Raw genomic sequence first — 27,514 nt, 5'->3', positions numbered from 1 at the left:
CAGTTGTCTGCATTGTTGCAGATGTATAAAAAAAATTTTTTAATTAAAAACAAGACATGCAGCACTGTACTCATTTTTGGGGGTTTTTTTTGGTTTTGATTTGTTTGTATTGTAGCCGCCTCCATGAAATGTTTTACGCGTGTAATATTACAATACTGACGGCTGTTGATTAAATTTTTATCTGGCAGGTTAACTTTGCAATGAGCCTTGTGTCCCCCCCCCCCAACTTATAGAAAATTCTTCATGACTGTTGTAAACTCGTTATCAGAACAAAGAATTGAGAGTAACTAGTATGAAATTCTCTTTGGCAGATTTACCCAAAAACCTAAATTCTGGTCACACTACTACACATACCAACTTACAAACATCTTGTGCTCACAGTGAGCAGACTGGCCGGCTCTCTTTGAAGTCGCGAGGAATCCAATTCTTCCGAAGGGGGTTTTGGAAAGCTGGCAAGCTTTGCCCGCGACAAACGGAGGAAGATTTTCCAACATGAGACGTTGTAGTATTTAGGTGTTTTTCAATTACTGCAGTTGGAAGATATTTCAGATATTAACCTTAGATGTTCTTGCCTTTTTTTTCAATAAAATGTTGACATGAAAATACAAACACAGAAAATGAATCGCAATAGGTTTGTTGTCATCACAAAAACAACGTTTAGGATCCTGGGGTGAAAACAGGAAAAACTTTACAGAAGACAACTTTTCAGTAATTATTATGTGTATTAAATAGTAAGATAGTTGGGGGAGAGAGAGAGGGGGGTGATTTTAACAATCAAAACTATAATCTACTCTCACTTGTAACTGTTTTCTTTGCTGACTTGATAAACACCATATTGTGTCTGTCAAGAAAGCTTATAGTGGGGCAACTTAGCATAACAATTGTGCATTTTGTGAGGGAAGCACCAAATTTGGCACACTCGTAGCCTATCATATTATGAACAGATTTAGATATTGGGCCATCTCAAAATTTTTGATGGCAGTGGAAAATGGCTGCCACAGCCATCAGCGGCTGAATTTGAGATGGCCCAATAACCAATTCTGTTCATAATATGATAGGCTATGAGTGTGCCAAATTTGGTGCTTTCTTCACAAAATGCACAATTGTTATGCTATATTTAGCTAAGTTGCCCCACTATTAGGTAAATAGATGAAGAAAAACAAAGCAGATTAGAAAGCAGTGTTTATGTAACTACCGAATTACCTCCGCTACCGAAGGTGGAAGGATGTTATGTTTTCACCCCTGTCTGACTGTTTGTCCGTCCGTCTGTCTGTCTGTCTGTCTGTCTGTCTGTTTGTCTGTTTGTAATTTGGAGAAAAAACATTTTTGCCAAGTATGTTGGTCTATAGCATTTGTCTGTCTGTCTGATTGTTTGTTTGTGTTTGTCACACGATTTTTTAGCCACACTTTTCAAGCAATTGTTTTGAAAAAATTTTTTGTGTGTGGATGACCGGCCAAGGACGGCAATGCTAAATTTTGGTGAAGATCCGAATCCAGATCCGGATATAATAATTTTTTTTAATGATTCTTCACCATTGAGAGATAGTGCCAACAATGATGTAAAGCACAATATCTCAAAAGGTTATGGATGGATTCACACGACAGTTTGGGAGTGCCACAAGGAAGAATTTATTCAATTTTGGTGAAGATCCAAATCTAGATCTGTTGCGGCTAAAAACGATATATAGCATGATATCTCAAAAAAGTTGTGGACGGATTCGGACGAAACTTGGTGGACATGTTGGGTGTTTGACGAGGATGAATTGATTCAGTTTTGGTGAAGATCCGAATCCGGATCTGGATACTATAATTATTTAATTCTTCAAGTGATTCTTCACCATTGAGAGATTGGGCCAAAAACGATATAGTCCGATACAGCAGGATATTTCAAAAATGTAATGGGCCCGATATGTTCTCGTGGATCAGGCATTACACAGCGGAGGTATGCGCTACCGAGTGTCCTTCTAGTTGATTACTGTATTGTTTTGGATTACGTTTACTTATCTGTTGACTAACTAACCTGAGAAATGAAGGACTCGGCCTGGGGGACGGGGGGGGGGGAGCATAAATGAAGAAAAACAATAAATCTCACCATATTATCAGGATGGAGTCTTGAGCAACAGTTGCTATCAAAGTTTTGATTCCCACGTTGAGGTCGGTCACAAATGTGAAGGGTAACGACATATTTTGTTGGAATGTTTATGTAATCGTGACTTGTGGAAGTTTTAGTGGTGGGTGTGTGGAACAAAACTTGACAGGGGATGACGAGGAATGAACAAGATGCATAGGAGCAGCAAACAACGAGTTTGATCAATATTCTCATGGCAAACGGACAGCCAGGTGTGAATAGGAATGATGCATGATATCTTTAATGAGTGGATGACAGCCATCTTGAATGACTGAATTGTGAGGGAGATAAAGGAGAAGACAATCATTGCCTCTCAACCCATTTTTTGTGATTGTATTAATGATTTTGTTTTGTAAAGGTTAACTTATTTAACTTAATACAGCTTGTGGCAGAAAGAAGAAAGCCAAGAGGACATCCGAAAAATACATGGATTCAAAATGTCAAGAAAGATATGGAATGTTTCGTTTGGCATGAAGCTGATGCAATGGATAGATCCATCTGGAGGAATGCCATCATTCAACCAAAGCACCTGAAAAAGGGGGGAAATGGTCGAAAAACATTTGTTCTTGTTCTTCTTCTTGTCGCCGTCATTTCCGCAGCCAAGTCGTTGTTGTTGTTGTTGTCTTAAGTTATTTAACTCAACGTGTCTTAAAAGGCAGAAGCAGCCATCCAGATTTGAAAGTTTTGTAATATTTTGTGACTATTGTACACTGCCTTTATGAGTCGAAGGGAATGAGGGAATTATTGTCTGTTGTTCTTGGATAATGACCGATACAAACAGATCTGTTTGTCTCTGAATCATCTTTCCCTTGAATGCTCATTACACTGTGACATCATTGTTTATTTGCTGTTATACAAATTAGGCATTCTGCTTCATTTTTCTTCCTGGTATATCCTTTAATGACATGTCGTACAGAATCCAAGTTGCTTGCCTCGTAGATCCTTTCTTCTCTTTCATGGAGAGCAGGTAAGTTATCGCTGGCCCTTGGCCACATTGCAAATTCCTGTCTAAATAGCAATTGGTCTGCTCTTCTGAAATATTCATCGACACCAGGTTACACCATTTGCTATCTCAATGTTGTTGCTATGTAGGCTGCAGTTCCCACAATATAAACAACTTCAAGCACCCAGGTGTTCAAATGTTGTGAGTGGATGGCCATATTAGGCTACACATGACAACGACAACATCAGCTACCACTGTGAAGATTCCAATTAGGACTTGACTGACCACCTGAACGGAGGGACTGATTGTCCAATCGGGAGAAATCCAGCCCCATTATTGACACAAGATGAGTTGCATCTCAATGTATCTCTAACAAGGACAAACAAACTATAATTCCAACAACACAGTTATAATATTTATCCTACCTGATTGGGATTATATAGGAATGTTAGGATGACAGTGTGACTGGAATGATGGTGGGCATTACTTCCTTTATCTGTATGGTAGAATTTGGTAAGAGCACAGACCCCTTAATAACTTCCTTAATTCTGACGTGCCATGATATCGATGTGTCTCCATTCTACAATTACCCTGAAAGTCTATGCGGTCATGCCAATAATTCACAAGACTCAAAATGAAAGTGTTTTTTTATGGGATCCATATTCCCCAAAATGTCGCTATTACTCAAAGTTTTCCCCTAATTCAATATCCTTGCAGTTCAGTAGTTCAAAGTTTTGACATATTACCAATGAATACAACGATACAGTTAAAGAGATGAAGAAGACGAGAGAATTGGGATAATTCGAAAAATGGTGGAAGCATTTCACTTCTCATTCTGTTACACTGCATGAAGTTATATCTGTAAGCTGGGTCTGGAGTTAGACACAGACAATATTTAGCCTCATGAAAGTTGTCGACTTCATTTCTTAACAGCCATATTATATTTCCACTTGTCACATGACTGGGCATTGATTTATTGAGGCATAATGGTTACATGTTTGGAAAGTGTTTCAAGAGATGTTAACGGAAGGTTATCTGTTTCAGTTTTTCTCCATCTGTTATTCTTCTGTTTAAACATTCCACGTTTGTTCCAGCAAATAAGTGTATGGCTGTCTCAATCTCCCTTCTTCCTCCCCCAGATTGTTTCTCCTCTTTTGAAAATCTGTTAGACTCGATACAAATCGAATTATGCTGCTTTTCCCAATCCATGTTCTTGTTTATCTCAAAAGCATGATCCTTGGTATGCAGGAATGCTGGGATGGAAATGCAACGCATGCTTGATTGCCCGAGTGGCCTTTCACTGTGCCTGGTTGTCCTTTTTTTATTCTATGCATAAGGCAGGCAATGCTTAGAGCTGATCAACATTTTTTTTGCAAGAATCAAAATCAAAATGTTTTTTTTCTCCAAAGTAACGTGTTTAATATTTCTAAACACGTGGGTGGGGTCTTCCACCTCACGGGGTCTAAGCGCCGCTCGCGTTCTCTCTTTTCTTGTGTACAGTCCATTTGAACGTCTATTTCTCCATTGTTCATGAACAGAATTCGAAAAAAATTGACAGACATATACTAGACAAATATGCGCAGGCAATAACTGAGCCCAAAGTGCGATTGGGGCCCTTCGGGCCGAGGAACGACCCATTTGAGCTATTTTCTTAAAATTGTTATTTATCAGTTATTAGGGAACGGAGCCGAACCAAACTTGACAGGTATATTCTGGAGACCATTCCCCAGGCATTAACTGCGCCCAAAGTGCAATTCCGGTCCTTTAGGCCGAGAAACGGCCCTTTCAGCCAATTTTCTTTAAGCTGCTATTAAAAAGTAAATTAAATACGCTGGGTGATGCCCAACGCAAAATTAAGTCGCAAATGATGATATGAAACTAGCCTCACTCGTGTGAGGTGTTTCTGATGTTTCTTTTTCTGATGCGATGAAAATCTTACCAAATTTCAAAACGATCTGTTGTCCGTGCTGTCGCTCACCTGAGAGTTGTACGAATGAACTTCCACGGTAAAGTTCGCAATTAGAACTTGTTCTAAGAATATTTATTTTTTGTTTCTTCTTTATTTTTGTGCAATCTCAAATATGTGATGGCATTTTCCACGTTGCCATAATTCCCAATTAATTATATTTGTTAAAATCATAAGCATTTTTTGTGTCTTAAATTTTTACAACATTATTAGGATTTCGTTTCAAGGAAAAAAGAAAACATGCCGCAAATGAAACGTTATAGTAATCTCTTTCTGTTGAACATTTTTGGACACTGTTTTCGAGTGTAATCTGTGTAAATCTGGACACTGAATCTGTGTAAATAGACCCAAAGGTATAATCCATAGCTCAATGAATCTGCGTCTCGACAATCGTGTAATCTATATATAATGGAGCACGTTTTTGTATGTCTACTCTATATGCATTGATTGGACAGCTGGCCTGACACCTCCCACAATAGTAACCTCAAAAAAAAAACCTCATATACCCACCATTTTGGTACTATGCTAAGCCTGTGTCATTCACAATCTTCAGAAGTGTCATTCACAATTGCCATGCCCTCCCTATAAGTTTGCCGTTCAGTGTAAAACAACCTGAGCAACTGTTAAAATGATCACCAAATATCGAAAGGTTGGAACCAATAGGTGTCATGGGCCTTGTGAAGGTGACAGTATATATAGGCCTCAGGCTTCAGGCCTCTGATGTCAGCCTATATGGCCCAATGCAATTGGAATTACCTGAGCAAAACAACCTCTTCTTCTTTCGGCTGCTCCCGTTCGGGGTCGCCACAGCGGATCATCCATATGATCCGCATAGTGCGTTACACCTGAGCAAAACAACCACGATGTATTATATATGCACATAAGCAGTAGTCATGTTTATGCTTAATGTACGTAACCCGGGTTATTTATATATTTGGGAACGATTAAGGCAGTGGTCTGTTGCCTACACACTGCCCAAATAAAGGGATGTGTCAGAAGAACTTGTTGAACACTTAGAACAAGATCTCCCTTAGGCCTTAGTTATTTTATAACTTGGTTTACGGATCTGCCGACGGTATATTTGCCAAAATGAAATATAAATATAAAACACATTTTTAGCCTTTTATATTTATACATTCTCATATCCCTGTGTCGTAAGAGGCAACCAGGGTTGCGTCAGGAAGGGCATCCGGCGTAAAACATGTGCCAAATCACTATGCGGATCATATGGATGATCTGCTGTGGCGACCCCTAATTGGAGCACCCGAAAGAAGAAGAAGAAGATTTATACATTTTCCGCCGAAGGTGCAAAAGTTTCAAAACCCAAAATGTAAACGTCGGCATTTATTTTCAAAATATAATTTAGTGTGCGCGCGCGCCAAAATGCCGAGTCACCTTTAACCAAACTGCGCAGTAATCTTCGGTCATGGCGTCTGAGCAGTGGCCAGCGTGGTTCAGATTGACTATGGTTTCTGGGGCGAAAGTGATTGTTAAGAAGTATGTCTGTGGTATAAATTTGAGTGACTGTATTGGTGATTTAATCACACAACATCTGGAAGACGAATATTCTGGCCAAACAATTGCATCAATTCAGTGCATCAGCAGGGATGATTCGCATGCTACTCTCGATCGTGCTGATTTTGTTTCCATCGAAAGTTGTACACCACTGTTCGTATTGAAAGATTTCGGTGCCAAGTATGTCAAAGTTTCCCTGCGAGATGCTGATATTCAGCCTTCAACGGACCAGAAATCAGCATTTGATGTGCTCATGGGGATGGGGAGACGGTACGATCAGATGCCCGCTGAAAAGTAAGAGCTGGTTATGGCTCTGATTGACCGCTTTGAGCGTGTTGACTCCAAGTAGACACCTTTTCATATCCAGCACTATGCACTGGTGTGCACGCACACATCTACGACTTGGACAGTAATTTTCTCAACATTGTTTCCATTTGTTTGATGATCCAACAGGTTTCTATAAGAAAACATGCCAGACTATATTGTAAAAACAAGTTTTAATCCTTCTTTATTGTTTTTCACATCAGATGATACAGTGAACATGGGCATCCTGCATTTGAATAGTCTTCAATCTTCAATGTTTTCTTAGATCCTCCTGGTCTGGCATTTATATTTATCCCCCCCCCCCACCTACCCTTGTCTTTTCCATGGAACTTCTGAAAAAAAATCATAAAAATATATAATTTCTAAAAATTGAAATTATATTTATATTTATATTTTGACCTACCGACCCTACATTTTAGCTGAAGAACTGTAAACCAAGTTATAAATCAACTAAGGTCTTAGGGTGGGTGCTCTGCTTGTGTCTATAATAGAGGATAAGTTAAACATATGAAAAAGTTTTGAAAAAAAAACACACAAAAGAAGATGAAGTCAAATAATTTTACACTTAAATAAATGCAATAAATTATTCAGAGACAGTAGATGAAGAGAAAAATGGGATGTGAGAATATAGGCTTAAAGATAGTAACCTGCCTTAAAATATATTGGAATAAGTAGTTGCTATCTCTGTCCACCCACCTTACTCCCTCATGAACATCGATTTTTTTCACCCGAGATTTAATGTGTCCATCCATGTGTTGAGCCGTCTCCCATTTCCGGCGGCCACTTCCTGTGCTGTGTTTGAAAAGCACCACATGCAGGAAAAGTTCAACATTCAACCGGAAAAACTAAACGAGATACATTTTAAACGTATAAATACATGGTTTGTTTATGGTTTGTTTAACAGTGCATTAAGATATGATTATCACAAAGTTGAACAAACCATTTCAGCATTGTTAATAACAGTAGCCGATACTGAAAGTCCTTGAACAAAGGTTGTAATGCTAGCCAATCATTTAATGGAATAAAAACCTCCATTTAGCATTGTGTCCTAAAATAACGTTCAATCATAAATTTCAGAGGTTCAAAATAAATTGAAATTTTATATTCAGTGGTTTCGATGATGTAATTTGTTAGAGTTAGAACATTTGCTCTGAGTTGAGGAGGTTGGCATTTCAAAGTCATTTGTTTCATCAAAGACTTTAAAAATAGTCTGTGTTGCTTCCTTACTTGCATTATGGTGATGTGGAAATCTGATTGAGAATAATTCCAAATTTTCAAAATGTTTCATTTCACTAATTTTAAGTGGAGGTTCAAACTAAAGCATACGACACTGAGCTTTGCAGCGAAGCAGAAGTGATTTTTGCTCACACCTTATATACGCAGCAAGGATTATCTTATATAACTTTGATGAAGGTGATGTTGGCTGACTTCCAAGCAGATGGAAGATGACATCAAGCAGATTATAGAGCGAATAGAGCAGAATATTCGTGAAGTACACCAAGTTGTCTTTTGATTAAATCTGTCAGAAAAACGACAGGTACTTTTGCTAGTGGTCCATAAAGTTCTGAAGAACATTGACTCGGCCTTTCTGATGAGCCTATATCCTCCCAGGACTCAATGTATCCATCTTCGTTTTGGTCAAAGGATTATGTTTAAAGGACCAAGCTGGATAATTTTGTTATTTTCATATCTTGTTCCAAGGGTTATTTTCAGGATTGTCATTGAACCATGGACAGCCTCCAACTGTAGTTCGTTTACCATAATAATCCCGGTGGAGGTTTTAAAATCCCCATGAGGTTCTTTTTGGTGTGTAATCACTCAGGTGTGTGATCGTAAACATACATGTATATGTGTATATATATATATATATATATATATATATATATATATATATATATATATATATATATATATATATATATATATATATATATATATATATATATATATATATATATATGTATATATATATATATATATATATGTATATATATATATATATGTATATATATATATATATGTATATATATATATATATATATATGTATATATATGTATATATATATATATATATATATGTATATATATATATATATATATATATATATATATATATATATATATATATATATATATATATATATATATATATATATATATATATATATATATATATATGTATATATATATATATATATATATATATATATATATATATATATATATATATATATATATGTGTGTATATATATATATATATATATATATATATATATATATATATATATATATGTATATATATATATATATATATATATATATATATATATATGTATATATATATATATATATATATATATATATATATATATATATATATATATATATATATATATATATATATATATATATATATATATGTATGTATATATATATATATATATATATATATATATATATATATATATATATGTATATATATATATATATATATATATATATATATATATATATATATATATATATATATATATATATATATATATATATATATATATATATATATATATGTATATATATATATGTATATATATATATATATATATATATATATATATATGTATATATATATATATATATATATATATATATATATATATATATATATGTATATATATATATATATATATATATATATATATATATATATATATATATATATATATATATATATATATATATATATATATATATATATATATATATATATATATATATATATATATATATATATATATATATATATATATGTATATATATATATATATATATATATATATGTATATATATATATATGTATATATATATATATATGTATATATATATATATATATATATATATGTATATATATTTATATATATATATATATGTATATATATATATATATATATTGAAGGATGAAATGCCATGCAGCACACTGAACACTTTGAGGGCTTCTGTTGTTGGTTCTATTATCCCTTTGGAGGTATCAGTAGATGTAACAGAGTCCTCCTTGGACTCAAAGTATCCACCTCCATTTCAGTAAAAGGATCACGTTTCAAGGACGAAGTTGCGAATTGTGGTTGTTTTCCTTTCTTTATTCCAAGGGTTCCAGGATTGTCACTGAACCTTGGACAGCCTCAATTGTATTTCATTTTTAGTAATATTCCCCAGGGTAGGTTTTATGATTCACTGAGGTTCTTCGTTTATTACTCCCGTTGCTCCAACTATCAGGTTACACCATGTCAGCTCTCTTCTGCTTCCACGTTATTTTGACTTAATTTTCCAGATTCTGGTGCTTGGTGATTTTTTTTTAATTTCTGCATTACTTCGGCCAAAGTCGCCAAGTACTGACATCTCGATTAGCAATGCCACCCTTTCCTTTTTATTTCTTTATTTATGAGTATGTTGTCTGGTCACAATGCTTTGTATTCATATTTTATGAGAAGGTCAGGTCATACATAAGCACGATCTCTTCATTTTCAACAATTGCTTTCGGTTCGTGCTTCCCATGACTTTTCTGACAATGGAATATTTAATTTTTTCCTGATGTGTCAGTGGATTACTCTGCATACATTGTTGTGGCTTTGTGTGTACAGCTGTTTTGAAATTAGTTTTTTACATCCCGGGAGAAGGTGACTTGTGCTTTGTTTCTACCTTGCAGAACCTACACTCGTCTGATTGACTCAGTCCCACCATTTTCTTAAAGCCATTGGTATAGTGTCCTTGGTCTGGGGCATTTATTACGATTCGTTCTCCAACCCAGTTAAGGTATCCTCTTCTTAGCCATTAGGGTGAGCCTTCTTTGTCTGGCCCCAATCTCTCCAGCACTCTTCTTTGAATCGTCCTGCTCTTCTATCGTTCTTCAAATTGTTGGTTTATATTTGTTGTTATTTCTTAATTTACTTTTTTGTATACTTAGTCGAGGCTCGTGGAAGAGATAATACACTGAATGGATCAGGATGTAACAGGACAAAATTAACAGCAGAGAGAGGGGAGAGGAACACCAACAGCAGAGCTGAAAGCCAAGATAAAGAGAGACTTGGACAAACAATGGGTGTGCGGAGGAATGTGGGGCAGAAAAGGTTTCATGGGGTGTACAAGATGTATACAGAAGGAAACTCTCAGGAGGGAAAAACTGGAAATTTGGAAGGAGGAAGGCTTGGGTGGGTTAATGAGGATAGAATAGATGATGGTTCTGGAATGGGGACTTTCTGAGATGGTGCGGAACAGCTTTCTTGAAGACCTGGAGGGAAGGATGAGATTGAAGAGAATGGGGAAATTAGTTCCACAGGCAAGAATAACAAGGAAAGAATGAGTGGAGGTGAGCTGTGAAACTGGATTTAGGTAGTTTCACCAGAAAGGGGTTGATGGTAGACCATGTGTGCCCTCCAGAAACCGGGTGGGGGTAGGGGGGGTGGACAAAGTACAGAAAGAGCAGAGGGATTCTTACTCTTCTTTGTAATCATTGCAGTGTTCATTGCTGTTTCAGTTTCATGTGTGACATCTTCTATTGGCAACTGCTCTTGGAAAGTATTTGCAAGGTGGGTTCACAATATCTCTTCTGCCTTGTTGTCTTCATGTTTGTGTACAAATTGGATCTGTTGGTCTGTTTAGCTGTTCAACTACTCGGCCAGTCCTACACTCATTGTTCTGTATATGTGGTTGAGCTCTATCAGGCCACAACCTCCTTCGCATCTCGGCGGGTACATTCTCGGGACGCACTGTTTTTTGCAGAACATTCTGTGGATAGTGTGGGGGTTTCCTTGTTTTGATATCTAGTTTGTTGATTTCCATTTGTGATCAGTTTACAATTCCACAACTGTATTGGAACGCTGCGACTGCATTTTGGTTTATAGCTTTGATTTGGTTTGTTGGGGAGCAGTATGTTTTTATAATTAGCCTTGTTTTAGTAGTAGGTGGTCTATTGTTCCTTAGCATCCTTTCTTACATCCCTTCTGCTCTGTTTCTAGACTTCCATGTTATGTTCGGTGATGGTACATCATTTCTGTGATAATTCCTGTTAAAAGTTCATATGTTGTTGGCAGACATGTTATTGGCCTATAATTATGAGATAGTTGGGTTTCTGCATATTTGGGGGAGATGGACGTGTTACCTTTTGTGAGACACTCATCCATTGCATTTTGCACTTCGATAAGTTTGTTGAATGATCGAGTGTAACGATTGTGTCGACGCACACCATGTAGTAGCATAAGACAGAAATTTGGAATCCTATCTCTTCCGATGCTTTAAAGTTTGCCATTTTTTGCAACTTGTTTTCTCTTTTTGTTTTCTTTGGTAATCATCACACAAACCATTTGCTCTCAGTATTGCTTTTTCCTTTCCAAGTTTTGGTTCCATTCCGCCTACTTGTTGTGGTCTTTTTGGTCTTTGTGGTGATGATTCCTTTCAATATGCCGGTTGACAATGATGGTGCTTCAACCAGGTAATGAAGATGTTTAAACCAGAATAAAAGAAATCTCACTTACGTTTAAAACACAATGACGTGTTGTAAATGAAGTCGGTTGATGATGAATCCTTCGCATCATCTCTCCAGCTGTTGATGGTGAAGAACGGAGGGTTTTTTGGCGTTGAGCCGCTGCGGCCTCAAAAATGGCACCGAATGTAAAAGGCAGAAAGGGCTCGTTCGTTGGCACACTCCCAATCTTAAGTAAGGTCATGGAATCAATAATTGCAACTGACATCAAGTCTTTTCTCTTCTCAAGCAACCTAATATCTGATCATCAGTTTGGATCCCATCCTGATCACTCAACTTTGGATATGCTTCTGCTTCTCTCCAGAAAATGGATGGAAGCCATCAATCTTAAATGTGAGGTAAGGGTCGTCTCTCTGGATATTTCTCAGACATCCAAGACAGTTGGGCACCACACTTTATTTGCCGATCTCTCTGTCTGACATCCAAAGCCACCTTCATTCCTGGAACACCAACTTCCTAAATGTAAGGAATCCTGCCATCTCCTCTCCTATAAATAAAGTTCCCCAAAGCAGAGGCGTGTGCCCAGTCTTGTTCCTCAGATACTTCAATGATCTTTCTTATACCTTGGATAGCCATATTGTCTTCTTTTAAGATGACTACACCTTATACCATACTGTATCCGATCTGAACAACAGCAGATGCTCCATCTCTGCTGATCTGAAAAGAATCAGATTCTGGTTCGAAAAATAGAATGTCATTCAATCTGGGCAACTCTCATACTCTCACCCTTTCTCTGCTGAATGCTCATCTCTTCATCCCACCTTTATATTTCCACAAAAAGTCACCGGAAGAGGTTGAGTCGTTGAGCTGCTACACATCAGCAAGAGACACAATCTCTCCCAGACAGACACGAAGCCAGCCAGAATCGGTGGCCTCTTGTAGTTTTTTTACTGCCTCTATTCCATTCTTGTTCCTTCTGGTCTATTCAACGCTTTGACCTTCCCCAGTTCCTGAAGCTTGCACATGTTCTTCCAGCAACCACCTCCTTTTTAAACTCACAAAATCCAAGCTTACTGCTCACCCAATTGCTTTGATCCTCTTTCTCAATCTCGTGAAGCCTCAATCCTGAAGTGGTTTAATTCCTTTCCTCAATCCAAGGTTTCCATGTGGCAGTATCCCTCTGTGTAAATCATCTTCCATCTCTACCCTCCCCGATCCAAATAGTCTTACTCACAGGATACGATGTTCCCTTTCCTCTCCCCTCTTCTTTCATAATTTGTTCCCTTGCTTGCGACATCCACCTGTTGTCCTACTGCTTGTGCATTGCCTTTCTTTCATCCCTCATGTTACCTTCATGCTCTTTGATGAGCTCAGACTTGGTATATAAAATAAAAATTGTGTAAATCTTCTGGCATTATCTGGATTGGAATCAAACAACAGAGTGACCCTGAAATAGTTTCATGCAGATATTGAGCACAAATGACACTAAATTATTATTTCTGTCTATCTACCCATGCTAACCCTTTCTCACCTCCGATTCATCTATCCACAGGTATTCTTTCCAAAGAAACAATCAGGCTTGTAAATCTCTCTTATCCTCATCATCGTCACAGTCCACGTCTTTTCACCTTTGAGGAAGAAACTTAAATTTATAGAAGAGTTTGTATCACAATTTATGGAGGAGTACAATAAGTAAATCCACCATCCCATAACCTTTGCCAAAAACGTGTCACATAAAACTTTGACATTGATACTTGACATCTTTCTGTTGACTCTTGTTTTACTTCATTTCCTCCCTTTTGCATTCCTCTTCCCTCTCCAACTCATTGTTATCACATTTGCATGCCAAAAGAAGCCAAATTGAGATTAGACACTGCAGCATGTCTGCGTGCATACAGAGCATGCGTGAACACACACATACACACACACACACACACACACACACACACACACACACACACACACACACACACACACTTATCATTAGAGGAATTTGCTGCCAAAACTAAGAAATCCCATTCTTTGGCAACACAAATCAACAAATGCTCAAGCACATGCGTTTGCAGGTTGGTGGTAGCAAATACAAGAAAGAAAGCAAGTGATGCCACCGTGGAATCAGTCCTGTTCATATCTGGAGAGGATGCCAGTCATAACTGGAACAAGGCAAAAAGAGATGGCAGCAACTGAACCTAGTTGGCTTTAACATATTGGCAGATCATTTTACATGAAGCTTATTAGCCTGCGCAATTAGCCACAAAGAGTGGGGTAAGCCACAAAGGGGACGTTCTGGGTTCAGTTGTTGGGTTCAGTTCGCTGGGCAACTCAGTTAGCCACAAAGTCACGTTCTGGGTTCAGTTAGCCACAAAGTGCCACAAAGAGGTTCAGCCATCGGTCCCGTACATGCATATGTAGGTACAGTACGTGTCTGCATTTTGTTATTCCTTTTTCTCTGGAACTGCTTGTTGGATTGACACAAAATTTTTCTAAATAGATGCGACCACTCATGTAGAATGTTTTTTATTGTAATTATGACGTCATAGGTCATGTAGTGTGGCAGCCATGTTGGAAAAAAAGAGAAACGTTGGACCTCTGTATATCCAAAAACCACTCGGTGGAAAAATTTGAAACTTGGCACATGGCAAGTTCTCCCCATGGAGAATAAATGTGATTTTAACCCTGCGCTTCCGAAGCAAAAAGCAGGGCTAGGCATTCGGCTGCATACGTGCATACGTGTGGTGTACATGCGTATGTCTGCATTTAGAAAATTCATTTTCTCGGAAATTGTTGATCCGATTGACACGAAATTTTAGCATAGGAGTGCCTCCGCATGTAGAATTTTTCAATTAATAATTATGACGTCATCGGTTCCGTGGTATGGACGTCATCTTGGAAAAACGTAACACCTCTACATCTCCCAAACGGCTCAATAGAAAAAAATCAAAACATGGCTCATTGTCAAGTACTCCCAATGGTGAATAAGATATGTTGATGATGTCATCGGTGCCTTCGTTATAACGTCATAATTCGACAAGTACAACGCTTGACTGATCAGTATGAAAAAAATTCCCCCAGCTACTGTTAGTCTGATGGACACGAAATTTTCAGAATATGAGCAGCTTCTCGTGTATAATTTTTTTTTAAATGATAATTATGACGTGTGTGTGTGTGTGTGTGTGTGTGTGTGTGTGTGTGTGTGTGTGTGTGTGTGTGTGTGTGTGTGTGTGTGTGTGTGCGTGTGTGTGTGTGTGTGTGTGTGTGTGTGTGTGTGTGTGTGTGTGTGTGTGTGTGTGTGTGTGTGTGTGTGTGTGTGTGTGTGTGTGTGTGTGTGTGTGTATGTGTGTGTGTGTGTGTGTGTGTGTTATAAATCACCTTTCACCTTCAGTGTTTGTACTTTTCAAAAACTTCACACCTCCATATCTCTGAAACCATGCCATGGAAAAAAATTGAGACCTGGCTCATTGTCAACTACTCCCCCATGGGGAATAAGATATGTTAATGATGATGCCATCGGTGCCTTCGTTATGATGTCATAATTTGACAAGTTCAACACTTATCCGATCATTATGATTTTTTTTTCTCAGCAACTGTTGGTCTGATTGACACTAAATTTTCACCATCGGAGAACCTCCTCCTGTAGAATGTTTTAATGATAATCATGATGTCATAGGCCATGTGGTACAGGCAGCATCTTCGAATTTTTTTTTTAAAACGTTGCACTTCTATATCTCCAAAACCATTGACTACGCAGGGTAAGCATTCTATGAATGCCATCTAGTTTTATGATGTCATAGGTGCCTTCATTATGACATCATAATTGCTTACGTAGAATGCTACATCCGATCAGTATGAAAAATTTTGAGGGTAATCTATGGATAAATAAATTGGTCAAAAGAAAGAAAAAAAATTAGGACGTCATCAGTCACGTGGTTCGGTCGCCTTCAAAAACAAAAACCTTCAAAATCTTCTTCTCTGAAATGGCTGAACAGATCGAGGAGAAACAAAGCTTTCCCACCTATGATGTCATTGGTGACATGGTTTGGCAGCCACATTGAATTTACCCAAAAACTTTTTTAAAATCTTCTCTAAAACGGCTCACACCAAGTCCTTCTTAAGACTGCATGGGATAAGTATTCTATGAATACCATCTCGTTCTCGAAATAGCCAGTTTTACAAAACCTAATTCCCAGACATGACAGGGTGATCTCCCAGAAGGCAACAATCATTGAGGATGTGTGAGAGGGAAAGTTTAACTTCATCAGGGGATTTCAAAATATTTGGAAAAAAACAAACAAAAGGAAATCAGAAAGTTAATTAACAATGTGATGGAACATTATTGTGTGTGTGTGTGTGTGTGTGTGTGTGTGTGTGTGTGTGTGTGTGTGTGTGTGTGTGTGTGTGTGTGTGTGTGTGTGTGTGTGTGTGTGTGTGTGTGTGTGTGTGTACATCGTCGAGGCTTGTGGAAGAGCAAGGACACAGAACGGATCAAGATGCAACATAACAAAAGAAACAGCAGAATAATAAGGGAAATCCCAACAGCAGGGCAGAGGGAGAAAATAGATGGAAACGGACAAAGGATGCAGGTAACAATGAGGGGTAGGGAAATGGGTGTGGACAAGATTGATACAGAAGCAAAATTTTGGGAGGGGTGGGGGTGGATTCACGGGTGTAGAAAAGATCATTGTTTTTTTATGGAAAATTATTTTAGATGGTGGTGAACAGTTGTCTTGAAGACCTGGAGGAATGAATGAGGTTTAAGAGAGTGTGAAAATTGATTCCACAGATGGGGAAAAAAGAGGAACAAATGAGTGGATGTGAGCAGGGGTGACAAAGCACAGAGAGGGCAGAGGGGTGCAAGACCAGAAAGGAGGTGGACAAGACAGAGACCACCAACCTGTTAGTGATGGCAAAGTGATAGGCCCATAGACTCAGATTCATCGTGAGAGATTCCATCCAATGATGTTGAAGACCCTGGTTTCCATGGCATCAAGCTGAGTAAGGTGTGAGGCAGGAGCACCAGCCCAGAAGGGAGAGCAGTACTCAATCAAGTTTCGGATGAAAGCCTCATCGGTGGATTGCAGTTCAGCTGTGCCAAGGAAGGAGTTTGAACATATCTTTGATATAGTTTTTGTACCTTTCACCTTCAAGTATGGTAACAGATTGAGTCACCAAATAACCTAAGAATAAAAAAAACATCATGTGCAAAGAGCGAATCCATCTCTGTTGACTATTTTGTGTCACTGTGGTGTATAACACCAGACTCAGTGGTTTGTCGGTTCGAGCATCCACTTTGATTCTGGGAGGTCGGCGGTTCAAACCCAGGCCGAGTCATACCAAAGGCTTTAAAAATGATACGTGCCGCTTCCTTTCTTGACGCTCAGCACTTAAAAAGGATAGAGCATGGACAAACAACCATTGTGCATGCTTGATGGACCTAATGGCTTCCTCCTATATTCAAGTTCCTTGAAAGGCAACTTATATCATCATAATAATAATCGAGTATGGTCATCATTTGTACAATCATCATCATTAAAATAGGGCAGTTGTACACAATCTGGGAAACAAATAGTTATTCTGAGTCAGAGGTATTCTATAAAAACTAGAGAAACAAAGAAGGGAAAGTCTTGAAAGGGATTTGTCAGAGAAAGGCAGTAATGCTTCAACCACAGTGGCATTTAGACCCGTTCATTTATACGAGAGAAACACACAGTGAAAGCCAAAGTGAGTAGAAATACAATAAGTAAGAAAGTATAAAAAGTAGAAGGTGAATTAGAGGCCAGTTAAAGCATATCATATTGAATGTGTCTGACCTGTCATGTATCAGAAGTTAGGCAGAGCAAACCCTGCGCTATTACTTGGATAGGAGACCTTAATGAAAGGTCAGGTTGTAGGCTGAGGGACAACAGGATCGCTTATTGGCTGGCATGCTTACCTCTGAGCTGTCTTGTCATGGATTTGTTCCCGAGGGGGCTCAACATATGCCCGGTGTTGGCTTAATGGTTAGGGTGGTGGGTTTGGGATCCTAAGGTCCTGAGTTCAAATTCCACTCGGCTGTTGAATTAATACCATGTGGGGTTGACTCCGCCTGTCATCCTTCTGAGGTTGGCAAAATGAGTACCAGCTTGCTGGGATGATTGAGCCATTCGAGTATCTTGTGTCAGAGTGGTGACCTATCAAGGATTGTGCCCAACAGCTAAGGAGACTGCTTTGGCAGCAACGACGCTCTGTGCGGAGTACGGTCCCAATGGAATGGATGGGGCTCAGCGAGGTGCATCGCATCTTGGAGCAAGGGTCCTTCAGATGCGATTCAATGCCTCAAATCTTCATTTAAGTTGTGGATGATAAAGAAACTATGGCATCTCTCAAAGAGTAAGCCAGTGTTTGTCATACCCTGACTAAATTCCCTGCTGTGATGGGAACAACAGAGATGTTTAAAATTGAATTATATAGGAGCCTATGACTCCATAACCAATGGGGATTGGTAAGTACATTAGTGTAGGCATACTTGGTAAGTGGACTGTGATTAGATGTGTGTGATCTGTGGCCATGGGTGAATGGTATGTAAAGCTGAAAGGATGATGAGAATGTTCTGATTTTGATTCGGTGTGGGTTTAATCACGTGTGTATGTATTGTTTGTGTTAGTCATATCCATGCCAAATGGCACTACTACTCTTCCTAATCACTACTCCTTCAACCCACCAATCAATTTTTTACAATATCTTATTAAACTGGAAGGGCACTCTTCAACATCACGACGTCACTAGATATGCCTCCGCCCACATTATTACATCACAAGCAAATACAACCCATTGTTTCGCAGATGGGAATATTAAGGGAAGGGGGGGGGAGAAAGAGGGAGAGAGAGGAGGGGGGAGTGAGGAGGCAGGAGGAGTGGAGGAGCTAGGAGAGAGTGAGGAAGGGGGGAACTAGGAAAAGGTGGAAGAGTGAAGAAAAGGACGGGGGTGGAGAAAGCAATGCCTCACCAAATGCAACAATACACTCCGGGATGATGGGGGAGAGAGTAGGGGGGAGAAGGGAAGTGGGGAGGGGGAGGGGGTTTTGGAGGAGGTAAGCATGAGGGGAGTTCTCATATAGTATTCGATATAGTATACTAGTATACTAGCAGGGTGTGCTTCCCCATTGTCTCGGGTCACTCACCTGCATTTGATTTTTCATTCATTTATTTCTATTTATGATTTTCATTTATTTATATTTGCATTTGTGGATGTTGTCCAATGATTCCAGAAATATAATATGGCAATAATACCACATTATATTCATGGAATATAATGGTAATAATAAATTCACAAAAAGTCTCATTCGATTACAATGTGTTGAAATCGGTGTCTTGGAAACCACTGCCATGTCAAAACTGCTAAATTGATCGTTCTGATTTTGGTGAACCAATTCTGTGACAAATATGCAAATCCTGCTCAAATTTCAAGTCGATCAGATGAAAATTAATGATTTTATGGTACCCTTGACCTTTAACCCTTTGTCCATTTGACCTTTTGACCCCAAGAACAAGATATGTCTTGTCAAAAGATCCTAGAAACTGAAGAGTGCCGAAATTGTACCCGTGATAATTGGAGCAACATGAATGATGAAGAAGAATCCTATGGAGATCTTAAAAAACCATCCCTGGAAATATTACTACAAAGGAACTGCAGTTGGAGGCTGTCCGGGGACTCAGTGATGATCCTGAAAAGAGCCCTCGGAACAAAACGTTGAGAAAAAGAAAACTTTACAGCTTTGTCTATGAACCATGAATCCCTAAATGAAACAGATGTGGATACTTCGAAACCTGGGAGGACTCCGTTCCACCTTCTGAAACCCACATATGGAGATAACAACCAATGATATATACACAAACACACACACACACACACACACACACACACACACACACACACACACACACACACACACACACAACAAAAAACAATGGAAACTTAACAGGATGGTCAGACATAAAATACAGACACATAATAATACTTAACTTCCCCCTCCACAGCCACAGATCCTGGAAAACCAGAGGGAAAGGGCTATGGAAGGACAGCAAAGAACAAAATCAAAGTTGCAGGAAGGGAGAGAATAAATAAATAATTGAAACCTTGTCTTAGTGTGAAAATTGTGCTGGCACATGAGTCTAGGCTGCGGAGAGTGATGCGCATTACGTGTTCGACACAGAGAGCTCTCGGGGCAGTCTTGGCACGTCTCTCCACTGGGCCTGTCAGCCACATCAAGACTCCCACTGGTGCCAATGGGCTGGAAAGCAGCTGGTCTGGACCATATTCACAGCATTTCACACCACCTGCATTGGACTGTCCTCTCACACCAACTCCAACTGGGTTCTCCCCTTGTGCCAACTCATCAATTTGGCTTGATTTCCAATCATCAATTTGGTTTCAGACCAGGTCACTCTACCCTGGATATGCTGCTTCTGCTCTCCCATCAATGGATGGAGGTCCTCAATGCCAGACAGGAAATCCGAGCCGTATCCCTGGACATATCACGTGCTTTTGACACAGTCTGGCACCCTGCCCTACTCACCAAACTCTCTTCCCATGGTATTCAAGGCCATCTCCACTCATGGCTCGCAGACTTCCTCTCCTGTCGCAGTCAACGTGTGGCCCTAAATGGAGTTCTTTCATCCCCTCTTCCTGTGCAGGCTGGAGTTCCTCAAGGTAGCGTTCTGGGCCCTGTTCTTTTTCTGGTTTTCATCAATGATCTCTCGGACTCTCTGGAAAATCCTCTATTTCTCTTTGCCGATGACTCCACCCTCTGCCGTACCATCTGTCATCCCTCAGACCGGCAAGCAGCAGCTTCTTCGCTCACTGCAGATCTGGATAAAATCACAAACTGGTCCAACACGTGGAACATGTCTTTCAATCCAGACAAATCTCACACTCTCACTATGTCTCTTCGAAAGGACCGTTTACAAAACCCCCCCATCCACTTTCTCAACAATCCTCTGGAAGAAGTCTTTTCTTTCAAGCTTCTGGGTCTCACTATCTGCTATGACCTTTCCTGGGAAAGTCACATTTCCAACCTTGCCTCAAAAGCCAGTCGCCGACTGGGAATCCTCCGTCGTGCAAAGTCCTTCCTCGGCCCTCTTGAGCTCCTGACCACTTACAAAGCTTTTGTCCGTAGCCCGATGGAGTACTGCTCTCCCCTCTGGGCTGGTGCTCCTGCCTCCCACCTTTCTTGACTTCACGCTGTCGAAACCAGGGCTTTTAAGATCATTGGCATCTCCCGCAATGAAGCTGAGTCTTTGGGCCTCTCACTCAATCACCGCAGGTTGGTCGGTGGTCTTTCTGTCTTCTACCGACTCCTCTCCAGCCTTGCCCCCCCTGCTCTCTCTGTGATTTGTCCCAACCACATTTCCACAGGGCGCTCAAGGTCCGCCAACAACCCCCTTCTGGTAAAACTACCAAAATCACGAATCACTGCTCATCTTCACTCTTTCATTCCTCTTTTTTCCCGCCTTTGGAATAAACTTCCTCACTCTATTCTTTCCCATTCTTCCCTCCAGGCTTTCAAAACAGCTGTTCACCACCACCTCTTATCTTCCCCCATCCAAATCCTCGATCTTTTCTACCCCCGATAATCCACCCAAGCCCACTTCCTTCAATTCTCCTGCTTTCCTTCCTGAAAGTCCCTTTAATGTCCATCTTCCCCTCGCCATGTTCCCCGTCCCATCCCCATCCCTCTCCCTTCCACAGTTCACCTGTGTCTGTTCCCCAATGTTTTGTCCCTTCCACTCCCGCCGCCCCTCTTGTCTCATGCCTCCTTGCTATGAGTTGTGTGTTCGCTCTCATATGAGCCTCGACCAAGGTATACAAAAAAAAAAAAAAAAAAAAAAAAAAAAACTCCATTGCCGGCAACTCGCCCCATGCATACTGGACTCTCCTCCCATACCAACTATAACTGCTAGTATCTCGAGGAAATTATGAAATGATCAAAATGAAACTTACTTGTATTATGAAAGGCTTATTTGAAATTCAGCTCTTCAATGCCATTCCCATTAGGTCTGCACGAGCCAACAGTTGGTGGTGGCAGGTCCTTCAGCAAAATTTGGCATTTTTATTGGATGCCTACATCTTTGTGGATTTCATGTTTTCCTCCTGTAATATGTCATCAATATATATATATATATATATATATATATATATATATATATATATATATATATATATATATATATATATATATATATATATTTTTTTTTTTTTTTAATACATTTTTAACCTTTTGCAATTTTGCACAAATTACATCTGAATCAATATTGCCCAATAATATTTTCCACATTCTCTCCTGACCCATCACCCTCAGCTCTCCAACGCTCCTTTGAAATGGATGACTCGGGAAAAGTGGCCAACTCATCCAGTTTTCAACCACGCACCTCATCTAATCCAGAATCTAACTCAACAGGCTCCTTCACCATCATGCAGCAGCCGATTGAGAAGCACCACTACATCAGCAGTCTCGTGAGAACCCCTGACGCAAGCTCAGATAATGGCGCATGTCCCACTGCTCTAAATTGGTCAAAATCCACTCTTCCTAAAGCCTACATAAGCTCAATGTTCATTGGAAGTCCCAAAACCTCCACTAGCTTAACCATTCCATTCTTGCCACAATCTGATGATATTAATGAACTGCACCCTGCTGTTGATGTTTGTTCCTCATTACCAAGGTTAAGACATGGATTACAAATGGGGAATGGAGTTGTTGGCTTGCCTCACCAAACATTATCTGATGCGTCTCTCCCTGAAGATAATTACAAGTCTGTCATTTGCCTAGAAGACTCAAATACGAGCACAGAAAGTTCTCAAAGAAAACGGACTTGCACACACTCTAATGAAGGTCATTCCCCACTCTTTGAACATTCATCAACGTCTTCTATAATCAATCCGACAGTCGGCCAAATTGCCATATCTCACAGTTATTTGGTTAACAAAAGAGGATCTGATCAGCTGAATAGTGATGAATATTTATGTACTGAGCACTCATCACCAGTTTGTCCAGGTTATGTTCCTGTGGCAACTTCAAAGCCCCTCATTTCTGGTGTCACATCAACACCAGTTCAGCCTGTTTCAGCATCTCAAAGTTGGTGCCCACTACCCTCTCCCATCCTACCATCTCCACAAGACTCGACAGACAACAATCTCCTTGCAACCTCTTCAAATGGCGAACAGCATCGTACGTTAGGCCAACGGCGTTCCACAGACAATCGCATCACTCACTTTGAAGGTAAGAAGCAAAATATACTTCAGGGTGTTTATTGAGAGTAGTCAAGGAAATGTCAGTATAATTTCCACTTGTTGTATTAATTTTTTACAAGAATAGGCTTGAGTTTACATTTTGATCCACTGAACTCCCCCTAACTTTTCCTTTTGTTATTTCTATAAATGTGAAACATTTTGGCGCGATGTAAAGTGGGAAGCAAAAAGGTATAAAAACGAATATATTTGTTGTAAAAAGGACTAAAAATGTCAAGTGTTACACGTTGGGTGCCCTACTGAGGGGCGGTGCTTGGCTTTCACCTTGAAGTTGAATGTTGAATGTTCCGCCGAGGGGCAGAGCTTGGCTTACACCTCAGCCCCTCCGCATCCTGTTTGAGATGAATAATTTGTCAGGAATCAAACCAATTCCATTTCAGTATATAAATTACATATGCAGAATGGAAATGAATATACAAAGGGTCCACAGTCGCCACAGGACAACACTGAGTGTAAGTAGTCATCAAACGATCCTCTCCGACCTCAAACAAGGAAATGACGCCATTTGGCCCATTATCGCCATGGTGCATTCTCGGGTTAGTTATATTATTGCTGCAGCTTTAAACATCAATCTTCTTGATGGTTTACTTCAGTCTAAATAACCCGATCTTGATCAGGTGACCTATATATATATATATATATATATATATATATATATATATATATATATATATATATATATATATATATATATATATATATATATATATATATATATACACACACACACACACACACACATACTCCACTGGTCAAAAGTTTCTGAACACCCCCATTTTTCCAGTTTTTACTGAAATTTAAGCAGTTTAATGTTTCAATGTACTCTGAAATTAAAGCATAGAACAAATAAACAATCGCAGATAAAAATTGCAGACAGACATCATGGAATCGTTTTGTTGAACAAAATTTAAATATACATTTTTGACTCATCAAAGTAACCACCTTTTGCAAATCTAACAGCCGAACATACTCGTGGCATTTTTTCCGCAATTGAAATCAAATATTGTTCAGAAAGTTCTTCCCAACACTGTTACAGAAGTTCCCACAAATGTGTTGTACTTGTAGGTTGCTTTGCTTTCATCCGTCTGTCCAGTTCATCCCAAACCAGCTCGATGGGGTTTAAGTCTGGAGACTGTTCTGGCCATTCCATGATTTGAAGCCTACCATCTTGTTATTTTCTTCTAAGGTATTTCTGACATAACCTGGAGGTATGTTTTGGGTCGTTATCTTGCTGTAGGATGAACCCCTGACCAACTAGACGTAGACCAGAGGGTATTGCATGGCGCTGCTAAATGCTGTAGTAGCCCTTTTGGTTTAGAGTGCCAGTCACTCTATGCAAGTCAACGACTCTGGATCCAGCATTCGAGCCCCAGATCATCACGCTTCCTCCATGTTTGACAGTTGGTGTCACACACTGAGGAACCATCCTTTCGCCGACTCGATGGTGTACAAAAACCCTGCGTGATGAACCGAAGATTTCAAATTTTGATTCATCGGTCCATAAGACCTTATTCCCGTTTTCAGTAGTCCACTGGTGGTGCTTCATGGACCAGGCAAGTCTCTTTTTCTTATTTTGCCATCTTAGCAATGGCTTTCTTACTGCCGCTTGACCTGTCAAACCTGCAGCTCAAAGTCTTCTCATCATAGTTGAAACTGAGACTTCCTTACTTCGACCAGTGTTAAGTTGTGCATGAAGCTGCTGTCCTGTGAGCCGCCAATCACGCAAGCTGTTGACTCTCAGAAACTTGTCTTCTGATTGTGTTGTGGCTTTGGGTCTGCCAGACCTCTTCTTGTCAGAGTTTCCTCCAGTTTCCAAGTGCCTTTTGATGGTGTAGGAAACTGTACTCACCGACACCTTGGCTTCTTTGCAATTTCTCTGATGGAAAAAACGACACTTTTAAGGGTTATCATGGTCTGTCTGTCTTCATTTGTTAATTGTCTTTTTCTCACCATTATGGTTGCAATATACTACTTCCTGCAGTGCAATATTGTCCAAATAATGCTTCAGAGGGTGAAGCACCACAGTCTGTTCCAACACTGATTTTATACAGATAGAGGGTTTGTAACTAATCAACAAAAGTTGGGACACCTATAGGAATTGTTTGCATCAACTTTCAAGGCTTAATTTACTTCCATTGCTGCAGAACAGCTGCAGTTGCTAACCCATTACTTGTTCCCTGAAAAGGGCCTTTTTTAACAACTCTGAAGTTTACATTATTTTTCAGTTTTTGGTAACCTCAACTTTTTTTTAACCTCTGGCAGTTTACCGCTTAGCTTTGTACCATTTCAGGTTATTCACTGGACTTGAACTGCTTAAATTTCAGTAAAAACTTGAAAAATTGGGGTGTTCTAAAACTTTTGACTGGCAGTGTGTGTGTGTGTCATAGTTGGCAACTCTACCACTTTTTATATAATTGAACAACTTCCAGATTTCATTGTCCAATTATAGCGAAACCACCACCTTCACAAAATAATACGTCTCATTGAAGATTTAGATCGCTTTTCATGTTATGACAACTTAAATTTATCAGGAAAACATCATTATTCTACTTTAATTTTGCATAAAGGAATGTTTTAGAATGTACAAATTTAAGGTTAAAACTAGAAGGTCATTCGGTGCAGAGCATACCTCCGCCAGGTTGATTAGTTTACGTTTGTATCCCACTGATGGGCTGGATCTGGATTTGGAGCTGAACTCGAATTTAATCGGCTCGTTCTTGTCACCTAACCAACTCACCCACTAAGTTTCGTCCTAATTTGTCCACAGCCTTTTGAAATATCCTGCTATATGTCGTTTTTGGCCCGATCTCTCAATGGTGAAAACTCACTTTAAAAATTCTCGGATCCGGATTCGGATCTCCACCAAAATCTAATCATTTCATCCGTGTCACACACCCAAGCTCTGCTCAAAATTTCGTCCAAATCTATCAACAACTTTTTGAGCTATTTTGTTCAGAAACAAACAAACAGACAGACAGACAGATAGAGGTGAAAACATAACCTCCATCCACGTTCGGTGGCGGAGGTAATTACAAAATGTCCCGACCGTGGAAGGAGCATCATATCCCTCTCGCTTTCAGTTGCTTCTCTCCCTCACATCACGGATCCTTTGCACACTACCGCTTTTTCCATTTTCATCAATTTTGTTTGATTGCCAGACTGACAGACAGACTGAAGCAATTGCTTTACCGCAAGTGTACATGTGGGCTCAGGACGAGCAATCCTGAGGCATCCATGCAATTTACCAAATTCAGAGCCAAAGTACTGCTTAACTGCAGGTTTGTGTTCCCATTCGTGTTCTACAGTGTTCAAGATATAAAATTCAATTAAAACCTGGTAGCTCCTTAATCACAAACAGTCGTCTGTCAGGCAGACAGAGGGAACCAGTTGCTTCACCCCACCTTGTGCTTCACTAGGACATTAATCTTAGTTTTCCCCTCCCCGACAAATATAATAATACCAATTGTTATTCATGATGACACATAAACAATGAAACTATCTATGTATGTGTAAGATAATAATAATAATAATAATAATAATAGTTAATCTAAATATAGCTTCAATGTTTCGGTGCCACCGGTGCTTGTATAGTAGTTCATCATATTTTTCATCAGTCATGTTATGATGAACAATGTTTTTCCTTATCATGAGGAATACTAGTCATATGGTACAACACATAGGCGTGTGTGAGTGTGCGTGTGCGTGTGCATGATATTTTGTGATGTTATTCTGAATGTCAACCTCTTCAGAAAGACTGCGCTCGATCATGACAAGGGCAAAAAGAAAATGGTTGATTTATCTGCCTTGAAAGATGAAAAGGTGCTGATGTTACCGACCTTACCCTTTGTCTAAACAAATATGAGTCCTCTTCCTCTCTTTTT

At 39.2% G+C, this 27,514-nt stretch overlaps 1 protein-coding gene across 3 annotated transcripts in view; it reads left to right on the top strand.

Annotated features, from left to right (window-relative positions):
- Positions 1-27,514, top strand: part of LOC147024184 (uncharacterized) — a 152,419-nt gene that overhangs the window by 44,082 nt on the left and 80,823 nt on the right. For all 3 annotated transcript variants that reach the window (XM_085883849.1, XM_085883848.1, XM_085883847.1), the window contains exon 2: positions 22,687-23,604. In XM_085883849.1, the coding sequence (XP_085739975.1) occupies positions 22,687-23,604 (918 nt within the window). The remainder of the gene's footprint in view (positions 1-22,686; positions 23,605-27,514) is intronic.

This window comes from Eptatretus burgeri, chromosome 6 (genome assembly GCF_056783735.1).
Source record: "Eptatretus burgeri isolate ZD-2024b chromosome 6, Ebu_testis_v1, whole genome shotgun sequence".
NCBI lineage: Eukaryota > Metazoa > Chordata > Myxini > Myxiniformes > Myxinidae > Eptatretus > Eptatretus burgeri.
This window is presented reverse-complemented; position numbering and strand designations above follow the sequence as displayed.